Raw genomic sequence first — 14,538 nt, forward strand, 5'->3', positions numbered from 1 at the left:
ACAAAAGTATTAAAAGCATTTCTTTCATATGTGTACTATCACAACAGACCTATGGCACATGAATGGTGTCTAGGTCCTTCTGCACTCTTGAGTTTAAGCACTTGTCTTCAACTTTATACCCTTTTACTTATAATGGCACTCCTCTCTTTACTGACAATATGTCTGTCCCTCTAGAGAGTCAGCTTAAGGTTGTTTCAGCTTTGGTATCTAAGTCCTGGAATGACTGGAATGACTGCCTTAAAACTGCTGGGGAAATGAGCCACCTTGAACAAGATAGTGCTTATCTAAACACAACTTAGTCAACTAGTATCCATCAGCATGTAATTAAACAAATAGAGTTCGTTATGTGAATCCATTACAAAACATTCTGGAACAGAATCCTGCATGTGTCATTTGAAAACCATGGAGTGTGAAGTAATGGGATGCAATACTTGGAACTCTGAGCTCAGTAAGTACCAATTTCAGTGCCTAAAATTTACTGACATTATAGAAGATACAAAGTTGACTAGGATACAGAACTTAGTAAAAACTTAAGGGTCCCTAAAAAGCAACAAGGAGATGAGAGGATGCCATTATAATCACTTTGGCTTCTAAGAATAAGCCTATGAAAAAATTTAATTCTGAAAAAAAAATTTGTTTCACATTTTTTGGTCACTCATCTCATCGAGGAATGCATTAACAATTGTACAAAGCAGAAAACAAACTGAAACTCACCTTTTTCAGAGGAGTAGCTTGCCTCATATCATATAGTACTATATTCCTGTCAGAAGCACAACTTCCCAAGAGAAATGTCTAAAAATAACAATCAGCAGTTAAAGGCCAGGCTTGGCAGCAAACCCTGTCCATTCAATGAACAAATGATTCAATTACCCTTAATGTTTAAGATACAAAGTTATATCGAAGTCCATTTTTAAGATAGAACAATGAATCACTCATAATGACTTAGCAACCTAAGTCAAGTTATTTTCTTTGCTAAATGTGTATTTTACATGCCAGTGATGGGAGTGTTCAGATAATTCAGTGTTCTTTTTATAATAGAACAGATTTTATTTATCCATTCTTTTTTTAAAAAATTTTATTTATTTACTTGAGAAACAGAGTGAGAGAACACAAGCAGGACCAGGGGCAAACGGAGAAGCAGACTCCCCACTGAACAGGGAGCCAGACATAGGACTTGATCCCAGGACACCGGCATCACGACCTGAGCCAAAGGTAGACGCTCAATTGCTGAGCTACCCAGGAGCCCCCATTTATCCATTCTTCAATTTAAACCTATTTCCTAGCTTTCAGTAGGATCACTAACACTTCAACAGACATTTTCATAAACTCAACTCTTCTTTTTCTAAGGATAAAATTTCAGTAGTGGATTACTGAGTCAAAAGAAAGAACAAGTTTACAGCTTTTGATATTTAGGACTAATTGCTTTCCAAGGAGCTGTATCAATATACACTGCAGTGTGGAAATACGTCAATTTTACTGCAACCGGGAAGCATTAAGTAGTGGCATTTAAAAGTTCTTATCTGTACAGAAATATTTCCTAATAATATAAACTATTGCTTTTTAATAGTTAAACATTTCCTCATGTTCACTAACTCTGTATAAACTAAGCCTGTTCTTTGTCCAGCTGTTTAATTGCTGCATATATAAACTAATCTTCAAAGTTGTCAAGAGATTATCATGTTAGATGGTATAAGAGAGTATCCTGATAGGTAAGTTTTACACTCTCAGAGACTCAAAGCTAGTAAAAGGGAAAAAAAGTCAAGTCAAAGTAGCAGGGTATAAAATTGTTTGTATCAAGTATTGAAACATGAGATGCTGCAGTTATATGTGAATTTGGCCTTGTGGTGCTACTGAGAGGTCAAACGGTCAGTAGGCACCCTTCCTGCCCCCCAGCATATCCTGCCTGCAAGTCCTTAGTTTACTTATAAGTTAGTTACAGTGTTCAGGAGGCTGATATAACTAACCCTTGGCTTTACATGAGAACAAGCCCCCTACCGAGGAGCAGGGCCTGGCGGGTTTCTGACACCCGTAACTCCTGGCTTCTGCCTATCACTACCTACTGCAGGTGGAGGAAGAAGAGTTATCTACTACATAGCCCTAGGGCCAGCTACCTCCTACTGTATGCGTGTACACAGTTCAAATAAAACATCAAAAAGCTAAGGCTACAATCATGATCTCTTCTCTAGTCCTTTCCAAAACCTTCCTTTTTGGAGCGCCTGGGTGTTTCAGTCAGTTAAGTGTCTGCCTTTGGCTCAGGTCATGATCCCAGGTCCTGGGATTGAAACCCACATCAGGCCCCTGCCTAGTGGGAAATATGCTTCTCCCTCTCTTTCCCTCTACCCCCATCGCCCACTGTTCCTTCTCTCGCTGCCAAATAATAAATAAAATCTTTAGAAAAAAACAAGAACAAAAAACCCCCAAAACCTTCCTTTTTAAATCACTTCCTCTGAGACTTTCCCCTAATTAGTGACTCCTCTAAATCTTTCTTGGTTTCTCATTATGCCACCTCAAAGTCTGACTAGGTTCCATTTCTAAAAATAAAGATTTTAATCTGAGCAAAAAATTCTACCTAGACTGAAAGCCGACTTTTACGCTTTAAAATGTAGCAATGCTCAGCATAAAACTTCTGGCTTTACCAAAATTGTAGGCTTCAATATTTTAAAAGAAAATTAATTATTAATGATTAGAGGAAACAAATACACTCCATTTGTTCACAGTAACATGCCCTTCCCATTAAGTTTAATATAGGATAAGAGACATGCACACCATTTGCTTTTACCACTCAAGTTCATAAGGGTAATAAAAAAGAAAAACAGCTGAACAAATACAGTTCTGACACAGGCAAGTTTGAAAAACATGGTCACTAGGTCATCACTAATAACTAATTATGATTTTTGGAATTAACTATCAGCTCTTCTGACATAGGTGTTCACCAAAATAGAGAAGCAAAATATTGCTTACCCCTCAGAGAAGGAGGAATCAATATCTCTCTGCTCTGTTTATTTTTTTTAATAGTAATAACATCATCCTAAATTTGGGTAGCATCTTTAAAAAATATTCACATAAAATTTAATCACGGTTTATCCTCATGACAACCGTATAAAGTACACTGGAAAATATATTTAATCTCATTTTAAAAATAAAGAAGCAAATATAGAAAAAAAGTGTGACTTGTATAAGGTCACTGACAAGGTACCCTGGCAGAAAATACAGTTCCAGTTTAGCTCCACACCAAGTAGGACACAAAATGTTCCTACAAATTGCTAGTGTTTGTTGCCTGCTTCTGCCAAGGGTCACCTTGGCCTGGCTCTGCAAAGCTGGCTTGCACACCCCCCCACCATGCCGTATCTCACTTCTACAACCAAAAGGTGATGTAGGATGGAGTGAGGAAGATACAGAACAGATAGAAACGCTAGACCAAGGTCAGCAAACTTTTTCTGTAAAGGACCAAAAAGTAAATACTTTAGACTTTGTTGGCCATTCTGCTCTCACAGCACAATATATAAATAAAAGGGTATGGTTATGTTCTAGTAAAAATGCGATTTATAAAAACAGGCAGTAGACTCACAACCCAGTTTTCCAAACCCTGCTCTTGACCTGTAGCCCCTCCAGAAGTGTGCAGATAGGATATGCTGGGGGCAGGAAGGGTGCCTCTGATTGTCTGACCTCTCGGCACTACAAGGCCAAACTCACATAAAACTGTAACATCTCATGTTCCAATACTTCATATAAACAATTTTATACCCTGCTACTTTGACTTAACTTTTTCTCTTTTATCAGCTCCGGTCTCTGAGAGTACAAAACTTTCATATCAGGATAATCTCTGATACCACCTAACATTATAATCTCATGATAACTTTGAAGATTAGTTTCTACATGCAGTAATTTCCTTTTCTTTCTCCAGGAAAAGGCATTTCTACTGAGCCTTTTGGACAATGAGTTCATCTATTGTTATGTATTCAGAAATAGCTCAGGGAAAGGTCTTAAGTTCAAGGGCTAGTTTAGCTTTTAGGGCAGCCTCCTTTCCTAAATTCAGACCTCTAAACAATAAGTAGAGTTGAATCTCCAACTCTTCCCTCAGACCTCAAAGGACGTAGGATCACCATATCAGACATCTGAGCAAAGAAAAATATAACTATCACCATGCAGCATAGTACTAATCATGCATATTATTATTATAAATCATTAGCGCCCTTGTCACTTACAAATAATTAATTCTCAATGCCTCTTCTGACCTCAAAGAGAGATAAGAAATTAACATTTTCCCTAATATACAATGATGGAATCTGTGGAACATGAGCACCAAAGGCATGAGTAAACTATCATTTTACTGACATTTTACTTACGTGAAGGCACGGTACACCATTTGCTTGAATTCTACTCCCATGAGCACATGCACACACCTTCCTCTAAAGGTATATTATACTGATATATGGGACTAAACTGTGGGCAAACATGTTGAGATCTCACCAAAGGTAACAGAACTCAGATATAATCAGGAAAACGAACCAAATGCCAGAAGCCCATTACAATTTAAACAAAATTCTTATAGCATACACTCAAAGTTTCCTAAACAGAGTTGAAATTATTAAATAAAGAAACAGCAAGCAGAACTATTTCAAAAAGCAACATTACCTCAATTGGGTTAAATTTAACACTACTTATACTGTCGAATCCCCAGGTCATTGAACAGATAGGACTTGTTCTTTGTTCATCCCAAATGTCTACTTGCTGTCCACATGTGGCAAAAACAGCTTCTTTCCAGTGATGATCAATTCCTGTATACACTGTCTTTAAGAGCAAAGATGTTGTTAGAGATGGGTCTTTCTATCATTAATATTTCAAATCTATATATTTTAAATATATTTACTCACACTTTCATCTTTTTTAAGAAAATCCCTATTTAGAAAGAAACTCAGTAGAGCATATGACTCCTTATCTCAGGGTCCTGAGTTCAAGCCCCACATTGGGCATGGAACCCACTTAAAATAAAAATTGAAAAAAACCTCGGGAGGGTGGATAATAATATTGTTAAAATCAATAAAATCTTATAAATTTTGAATTATCCACTTAAAAGATGAGATTGATCTATTCAGAGCAGATTAAAATCTGTCTTTATACTATGTGGTAAAAAATGTTTGCAAAGCAAATTAAAGGGAAATATTTAGCCAACACTTTACGCTTTTAAGAACTCTTAGCAGCATCTGCAGGCTTCCAATTATTTTCTATTCACGAAGGCAAATCTGACAAACTTTTCCACAGTAAGAATTAATCCCCATTAACACAGATACAGGGGTAAGATGAAATATTTCAAAAACATTTGGAGCTCCTAGAGAGAAGACATTTTCAAGAATGAAACCAATTTTGTTTCAGAATTAATGCCTAATTTTTTTACCAGTTGCAAATTATTTCCATCTAATACTCATGTCCCACCTCCAAGTGCCTTTAAAAACATTTACAATTTCTTGAAATCTGAAAAGCAGAACTTAAATATATACCAACATAATACTAAAAATGACAAGCCCATTTTACAAATGTATATATTTAAAGATTAAATCTAACTTTAGAAGTTCCCTTCATATCAAAATGTAAGCATTATGAAACATGGGCAGGCCATATGATCTGAATTATACTTAAGCTATAACTAAACCATATCATCTGATTTACAGAATAATATTCTAAGAAATGTAAATGAGATTTATACAAAAAGCATATTATAATACCTCTTCATTGCCTAAGGGGTTCTTTCAAGTAAGAAATTCTGAGCTTTGTGTAAGATCTATGATAATATAAATCAGAGAGAAGCCGAAGCATTATTTTTCTTATAGATTTCCTCCCATGGACTTGCCATAGGAAATGTTTCATTGCATCCTCCAGGTAAACACAGAAACTGAACCCAATACAATGAACACCAAAGACCCATTCAAATTCTTCAGCTGCAAAGGACCTTAACTGTATTAAATATTGCTTAAAATAGGTCAATTGTTGCAGCCTAAAGTCTCATTTACATCTTTTATTTTTTAATTAAATTATTGAAATAATTTTAAGAGAAGAATTTTAATAGACAAAGTATAGGTCGATTTATTTCTGTACCTTTCCTAATATTGTATGTAATGGTTCTTCCTCTTCTCCGTAGCCCGGTCCATCCATTTTCCATTGCTTCACAGTTTTGTCATCGCCAACCTTGAAACATTAATGATTCAGGTGATAATGAACTACTCTTATTAACTGTAAACTTGATAACATATACATCAAATTATACACACCCTGTGTTTAAAAAAATACATGTCCCAAATCCTTCCAGTACTGTATTTGTTGATGCATTTTACGTCCCACATGTTACAGTAAAGATTTGTGACAAATACACAGAGTAGATAAAATTAAAAATAAGACAGGGGCGCCTGGGTGGCTCAATGGGTTAAAGCCTCTGCTTTCGGCTCAGGTCATGATCCCAGGGTCCTGGGATCGAGCCCCGCATCTGGCTCTCTGTTTGGCTGGGAGCCTGCTTCCCTTCCTCTCTCTGCCTCTCTGCCTACTTGTGATCTCTGTCTGTCAAATAAATAAAATTTTAAAAATAAATAAATAAAAATAAGACAATGTAAGTAGAGCAAAAGGAGAGTAGAAACAAAGTTAGGTCATAAATATGGCAAAAAACTGCATACTATGATAAGAATGGCATTTCAAATAAGGAAGAAAAGTGGATTATAATAAAATGGTATTACAATATCAGGTTAGTCATTTAAAAAGTTTGAAGCAATCTGACACCTGATATAAATATAAAATTCCATATAATTTTAAAGGTAAAAAATTAAATACAAAACATAAAAATAGTAGACAGAAGTCATTCTTATAATCCTGCCATGGGTAAAGCCTTTCTTTGCATGACAAAACTATTAAGTCAGTGGTTTTCAAACTGTGAAATGCAGACCTCTGAAGGATCCTGAGAATTTTTCAGGGATCCATGAGGTCAAAACGATTTCCATAATGTTGTAAAGACATCATTTGTCTTTTCACTGAACTGACAGTTGTGCGGATAGTGAAAAAGCCATGGCCCAAATGAAGGCAAGGTAACAAACAATGGTAATTTAGACTTGGGTATGTAGCAGATTCATTCAAGGTATTATGGGAAATAAGCTACAAAACAGAATGCACAATATAACTTAGTTTAGGGTTAAAACATAAAATAATCATATACAGGGTGCGAACAATTCTATATATACACCAAACTACTAGTTTTTAACTGAAAACTAGTATGAATGTAAAAACTTTCTAGGTTTTTACATTCATATTATACATAATCTATATCTACTTTCTAAATAAAAATATTAACAAAAATATATATTTATCTAGGACAGAAGTGTAAATTTAGTTTTCCTTATAGCAAACTCAAAGAGGGAAATCCTTCCTGCAAAACAATCCATAGCGCCCATGATATTAGAACAGGTAAGTGATTAGGGAAGAAGTTTTGGTACTAAGGTCAGATAGGAATTTCTTTTGTTGAGGAGTTGAGGATGCAATTTAGGTACTGAGGTCTTTGCTAATCTGGCCTGACCCACTGGAATTTTAGCATTTATGGAAGACAGGATAAAACTGTCATTGAGAACATCTACCCCAAAGACTGCTGCTTTCGATCAAGCTTCTTCTACTATCTGCAAACTCAAAACTGAATTCCTTTGTAATTGACTATGCTACTCTATACAGTCTGTTGAGTATAAACCTCAGCAGATCATCAATCCTGAGAAAGGTTTAACATTTTGTAGAAACGAGGAGCCAAGCAATATATGCCTGGCCGGCATAGCTTATCTCAAGGCTGAGTAAGCTGAAGAAAGACCTGTTGGTGCCACAAATTGAGATATAGTCAATATCGTGAAATTTAGCTAACAAAGATTTATCTTTTTCAACATTGTGTACTGAACATTTTTTGAAACATTAAGTCCTAAAATTCGGCCAACAAGTAGTTTTCACAGGTCTTACCTGAAGAAAGGAAATGAATAGTGAATATGAAATATTTTTCTGACTTTTTAAATTTTAAGCATTAAAAAAAAAAAAAACCCAGCCAGTAAATCCTCTGCCTGGGATATTAAACTAATCAATATAACCCAAAGAATAACCAACGGGAAGTGTAGTTATAGTCAGTCTGCTCCAACTTCCCACCAATTCCTTCTATAACATACTGTATACAGGGTGATGAAGCTTGTTTAAACCCCTTTACGGGGGCACCTGTGTGGCTCAGTGGGTTAAGCCTCTGCCTTCAGCTCAGGTCATGATCTCAGGGTCCTGGGATCAAGCCCTGAAACTGGCTCTCTGCTCGGCGGGGAACCTGCTTTCCCCCCTCTCTCTGCCTGCCTCTCTGCCTACTTGTGATCTTTGTCAAATAAATAAATAAACTCTTTAAAGAAAAAAAAGACCATCTCTATGACAATGTCAGTTTCTACAGCATGTGGAGATGCCTTTCTCCTAAAAAGTGTTAGCTAGGGGATCCTGGATGGCTCAGTGGGTTAAGCCTCTGCCTTCAGCTCAGGTCATGATCCCGGGGTCCTGGGATTGAGCCCCACACTGGGCTCTCTGCTTGGCGGGAAGCCTGCTTCCTCTCTCTCTCTCTCTGCCTACCTTTCTGCCTACTTGTGATCTCTGTCAAATAAATAAATAAAATCTTAAAAAAAAAAAACAAAAAAAAACCCTTTACCGAAAAATACCTAAATTCCCCGCCTATTAGCCAAGTAGCCTATTTTGGTTTTTAACAGCAAGTAAGTTTGTCCCTACACCAAAACAAAATCTTTTAACATTAACAACTATTCCTAAGGCTGCTATATAGGAAAAGCCCATTTCTTCTTTCACACAACAATCTTTCAAATATATATTTCTTTAAATCTTCCAAATATTTAAAGGTTTCCCAGAAGTCATCTCCTCCCTTTGCTATTCCTTTCCCATCTACCTTGGCACCCAGCATGCTACTCAAGATTTACACAGTTGATTAGTGCGTCTGTATACACGAGCTGCTATATATATATACAGGTCAAAACATATGAAAGGACAGATACCAAACTGCCAACAGTGGTAAAACTGAAAGATTAAAATCACAGGACCCTTAACTTTCTATTTTTTACAGATCTATATTCCTAAAATATTTCTTTCAGTCTTTATCCTCGTTATCCTTTGTAGTCATTCACACAACCAATGATCCTTTCCCCCTGGGACATTAAGCTCATTTACAGGCTCTTCTAGCTCTCTGGCTACTCCCAAAACTTTTCCTACCTCCTAGGAGCAGGCATTCTCCAAGGCTATTTCCCTGACATTTCTGTATTTCTACATTTTCCCTGTCACTTTCCCCCAGTGATGCCATACCATGGCTTCAATCTTTATTTCTGTACTGATGATACCAAGTTTAGTTCCAACTTTCTTCAGAACTTCAATTCCAGAGCTACATCTGTAAGGGCCTGACAGACCTCTTCACTCACATAGCCCACTGCAGTCCAGTTCATCATACCATGCCCTTCTCATTCCCTCTCTCCTCTAAAGTTTCTGACACTCCTGACTTCCCCACTCCTGGAAGGAAAAGGAATCTTCCTAAACGACCCTCAGTTGCCAAGCCTGTCATACCTCCAAAATGTTTCTAAACCTAACAACTACTTTCCACGGTCTTCCCTCCCTAGCACAGATTCATTATTGCTTATTAAAACAGCCTCCAAACTGATCATTTACTGCTGTCAAATTCATTACTTCAAAGCACAGCTTAGATTCATTCCTGTTACTAAACTTGCAATGAACTTGAGCAGATATTTGCACACCAATGTTTATAGCAGCATTATTCATAAAAGCAGGAAGGTGGAGACAATCCAAATGTCCACTGACAGATGAACGGATAAACAAAACGTATGTACGTACAACAGAGTATGATTCAACTATAAAAAGGAAAGAAATTCTGATACCTGCTACAACATGGGTGAAGCCTGAAGACATTATGCTAAGTGAAATAAGGCAGACACAAAAGGGAAAATATTATATAATTCCACTTGTGTGAGGCACCTAGAATAGTCAACTACATAGAAAAGGAAAGTGGAACAGTGGATGCAAAGGGCTGGGAGCAGGGGAATAAGGAGTTATTGTTTAAGGGACATGAGCTTGATTGGGAAGATGAAAAAGTGGTGACAGTCACACAATAATGTGAATGTACTTAATGCCACTGAAATGGACACTTAAAAATGCTTAGGATGGTAAACTGTACATTCTGTATACCTTACCACACACATAAATACTTCTAAAATTTACTATCTGACAAAGTACAAATTACTCATCTCCAACACTGAAAATCTTCCAGAGTAAACCACCTTTCCAGCCTTGCCTTGCATTAATCCCACATCTCAGTGTTCTACAGAATATTAATTCGAATACACGTTAAGTATTATTTTAAAAAAATCAAGAAGTATGAAGAAGGCTGAAGTATATAAAGAAAACTAGGACTTTTCAAGGCTTTAAGAAGTTGTACTGGGTTGTGAAACTCCAAAAGGCTCTTGGAAGAAATAAATGTATTCAGAAAACATTAGCTCAGTCTTATACAAGTTGAGAAGAGTTAATGACTTAATTGCATTATACTTACAGTAAAAAAAGAAGTCCCACAAAAGCGAGTACATATTCCTCGTACAAAACCTTCATGGGCTTGTATTGTACGGATACATTTCCGTTTAGTCAAGTTCCAAATTCTAACCTATGATAAAGCATACCAGGAAATTTTAGTGAACTATAAACATAAAATGTTCAAGCACAGGAGTACTATGTTCCAAGAAAAATAAATTCACACTGAAAAGCCTATGACTCACTCTACTAGACTGCTAAAAACAAAATCCTCTAGTTTAAAATACTGCAGTGCATATGGACAGTATATCAACAAGCAGAAAATTCAATCTGTTATGTACTCTGTTGATTCCAGTTTAAAGTGTTTCAAAACTTTCTTTTCTTGCCAGAGTGGAAATAAGTGTTGAATCATTAATAACATCCTCTGCTGGGGGCGGGAGGGGGGGGGGACCCAAAACTCACAAATACCTTTACTACTGTAAACATGCTTGAGACTTCAGCTCAATTGAGCCTTAAGCTGTTACATTTCTAATTTCTGAGGCTTAGATAAGAAACTATGTAGTTCGTAATTCAAACAGAATTCATTCTTGAGAATAAAAAAAAATAGGACACAGAAAAATGAAATCAAAGCAATTAAAATCCGCAGTAACACAAAACTAGAAAACATTTGTAACATAACTATTTTTAGTTTAAAATAGGAATGTTTAGAGTGACACTTGCCTCTCCATCACATGCCCCAGAAAGGACAGTAGCCAGGCTCTTTGGATGCTTTGCCAAGCAATTGACTCCATCTCGGTGACCATCCAGAGAAGCAAGGAATGGTTTTGCAAATACCCGTTCCAGTTTGGTAGCATTTAAAGCTCTTACGTATTCTCGTGGGACCTCAAAAGGATGTAAGGTAGGATCATAGTTTCTTGGAACTGAAATAAAAATGACTTCTCTTAATAAAATAATTCACTTTTAATATTTCCTGTGGTCTTCCTCAGCTAATTATTCAATTTGTTACTCAATAAGCCTTTGTTAGGAACACTGTTCTATGCCTAGCACTGTGAAAAATTCCAAAGTAGATGCCCTTTAACTCAGAAACCTTTCCAAAGGTTTCCAAAACTACCGGAAAATCATGGAATGCATACATCTTGCAAAATAATTAGACCCTACATATAACCTCAGCTTTTACTTTTATATGTCCTACTACATTCTTTAACTGGGTTGCAAGGCTTTGATGAGCAGGGCTTTCACCACATTTTTCACTTTACTACTTATGCCTAGCACAGTGCCTGGTACAAAACAAATCTCTGACAAATGTTTACCCAACCGAACTCGAAGCTCCTTTTGAGGCAGGTAACAGTATTAATCCCCAGTGCTAACCATTATATTGATACACACTTTTGTGATTATGATTATAGTAACTTTTTATTGAGCATTTCACACATTTGTTTACTTACTTAAAAAACAGTTTACCATGTCCCAGGCACTGTTCCAAATACTGTATATTAATTCATTTAATCTCCACAGTACTCTATGGGGTAAGTTCTATTACTATTTCCCATTTTATAGCTGGGAAACTGAGGCATGGAAAAGTAACTTGCCTATGAAGTGATAAGGCCAGGATTCAAACCAAAGCAGTCTGGTTTCAGAATCCATGTTCTTAACTATTACCCTATGCTGCCAAACATATTGTCTCAGTTTACAGTTGTGTTCTAAGCACACATGTCTAAAAAACCCTTAATGTTGAAAAGTAAATGCATCTTCTTACTCCACATCTTCAACTTGCTTTTTTTTTCTCTAACTCCCTATTACTGGTACGATATCCAACATTCAATCAAAAGTAACACCTAAACAAGAATGAAAGAATAAGAAAAGGTAACAAATGGGGCGCCTGGGTGACTTTGTTGGTTAAGCAGCTGACTACTGATTTCGGCTCACGTCATGATCTTGGGGTCCTGTGACTGAGCCCCGTGTTGGGCTCTGCGCTCTCCCAGGGGAGTCTGCTTGAGACACTCTCTCAAATAAATAAATAAATAAATCTTAAAAAAAAAAAAAAAGGTAACAAATGTCTTCCTTGATTTATGTTTTACAGAGCTCCTAAACTTCTATTTTTCCATTTTGCTATTAAAACTTCCATCTAAACGTCTGCCTTCGGCTCAGGTCATGATGTCAGGGTCCTGGGACTGAGCCCTGAGTCAAGCTCCCTGCTCAGCGGGGAGTCTGCTTCTCCTTCTCCCTCTGCCCATGCTCCCTTGCTCGCCCTCAAATAAATAAAATCTTTAAAAAGAAAACTTCCATCAGAAACTATATAGAAATAGGAAGATATTAAAGAAAATAAGACACTCAGTAACATCAGATGACTAATAACCTCCTAACATGGAGAGTCTATGACCAGCCAGTCACTCACTCATTCCTTCCTTCAGACATTTATAAAGTAAACACTATGTGCCAGGTGTTGTCTAGACGCAGTGGATATAGAAACAAATATGATTCTTCCCTTTTATGCAAGCTCAGTCTGATGGAAGAGACTGATAACCAAAATAATCATGAGACAATGTGATACACACTCTGATGTTAGTACAAAAATGTGATCGAAGAATAGGAGGATGCTTCAAATGGGCTGGGGGCGGGGGCAGGCAACCACAGGGAATAAGTAGGGAAAGATTACTGCTCAGTGGAAGGAGCTAAATGGAGTATGGGTGTGTGCCACAGGCCTTCTGAAAGAGAAATGTCCGAAATGTACTCAGAAATCCAAGGGTAAATGTAAGCTACCTGCAAGGAAAATAGTGACCAGTGAAACTAGAGAGGAAGATGGGACCAGAGGTTCAAGGAGCAAGGGTGATGTCAAGTCCAGATGACGTAACAATTTGCATTTTAAAAACATTACTATCTTGTTACTGTAAACATCTTGTGAACAGACACCACATATTTACCTCTCACAATTTATTCATATATAATGAATAATCTCTACTATTCAATCAAAATACCGAAGTATCATCTGAGCTTCATCTTCTATGGCTTATCCCCCTCACTCAAACTCCGAAGACATGGCCCTTCTCTTATGCTTTATTTTTATTCCTGCCTTAAAGCCTTTGTTATTCTCTTCAGACATGGTTAATCCCTCGTCATTTAGATATCATGATCTATAAGTGATAAGTAGTCAGGCTGCTACTGGGGGAAGAGACCTATAAAACCAATAAATAATAAGTCTTACTAATTTCACTTTGGCCATTTCCCCATCAGGCCTCTCCACAAAAGTTTAGAAAACTGAGGGCTTTACGTTTCACCTTTGTCTCTTCCCACATTTAGAAGTACGTAACTTTAAGAAGTTAAGTGGCCAAAAGTTAGAGAGGTTTAAAGCAGACTTCCAAATCCTTGAATTCACTTGCTTGGCTTTCAAGTTCCACTTCTCTACAACTGGAATCTGAGAAAAGTCAGAGAGCAGCAGCTGGAAAGGGGGAGGCGGAAGCATTCCAGGTACGACCAACTTTCTCACTAACCACTAGAAAAAGTTCTTCAAAAACGGCCTTGAAGAGAAGTTACCCGCTACCCCGTCCCGCAATATCCTTATCTGCACAAAGTTTGGCTCGGCAAAAGGGAACGGGGAAAGAACGAGCCTGGAGCGCCAGTGTTCCCCCAGATTTGCTCCGTGGCAGCCGAAGGCGGACTCAAGGCTGGCGGACTCCCTAATAACTTGTCTCACCTCTTTGTAGGTCCAGTTTGGTTTCGCGTACATAGTTGTCCGGGTTCCGGCTCAGCATCTTCACCTTCATTTTGGCTGCTAGTCGCCCCCGAACCCTCCAAGCCTTTCCTCCGCGTTCGGATTACCACCGCCTCCACAGACACATGCTACTTCCGCTTCTTCAATACTACTTCCTGTCATGTGACTTCCACGGTGTGGAAGCCGGCTGCCTCAGCAGGACCCTGCGGCGCTCCGTAGTTTTGCCGGCAGAGGTTGGCCCGAGGTGGTTCTTCAAG

The 14,538-nt window shown here is 37.6% G+C and overlaps 1 protein-coding gene across 1 annotated transcript in view; it reads right to left on the bottom strand.

Moving 5' to 3' along the window:
* Positions 1-14,529, bottom strand: part of DCAF13 (DDB1 and CUL4 associated factor 13) — a 28,839-nt gene extending 14,310 nt beyond the window's left edge. Inside the window, exons 1-6 of the mRNA XM_032858545.1 lie at positions 14,264-14,529; positions 11,293-11,492; positions 10,598-10,705; positions 6,094-6,183; positions 4,636-4,791; positions 715-792 (exon numbers count right to left, since the gene is read on the bottom strand). Coding sequence (XP_032714436.1) covers positions 715-792; positions 4,636-4,791; positions 6,094-6,183; positions 10,598-10,705; positions 11,293-11,492; positions 14,264-14,333 — 702 coding nt within the window. The 5' untranslated portion in view covers positions 14,334-14,529. The remainder of the gene's footprint in view (positions 1-714; positions 793-4,635; positions 4,792-6,093; positions 6,184-10,597; positions 10,706-11,292; positions 11,493-14,263) is intronic.
* Positions 14,530-14,538: the final 9 nt, after the last annotated feature.

The sequence above is a fragment of the Lontra canadensis genome, unplaced genomic scaffold, assembly GCF_010015895.1.
Source record: "Lontra canadensis isolate GAN:19392208 unplaced genomic scaffold, GSC_riverotter_1.0 scaffold15, whole genome shotgun sequence".
Classification (NCBI taxonomy): domain Eukaryota; kingdom Metazoa; phylum Chordata; class Mammalia; order Carnivora; family Mustelidae; genus Lontra; species Lontra canadensis.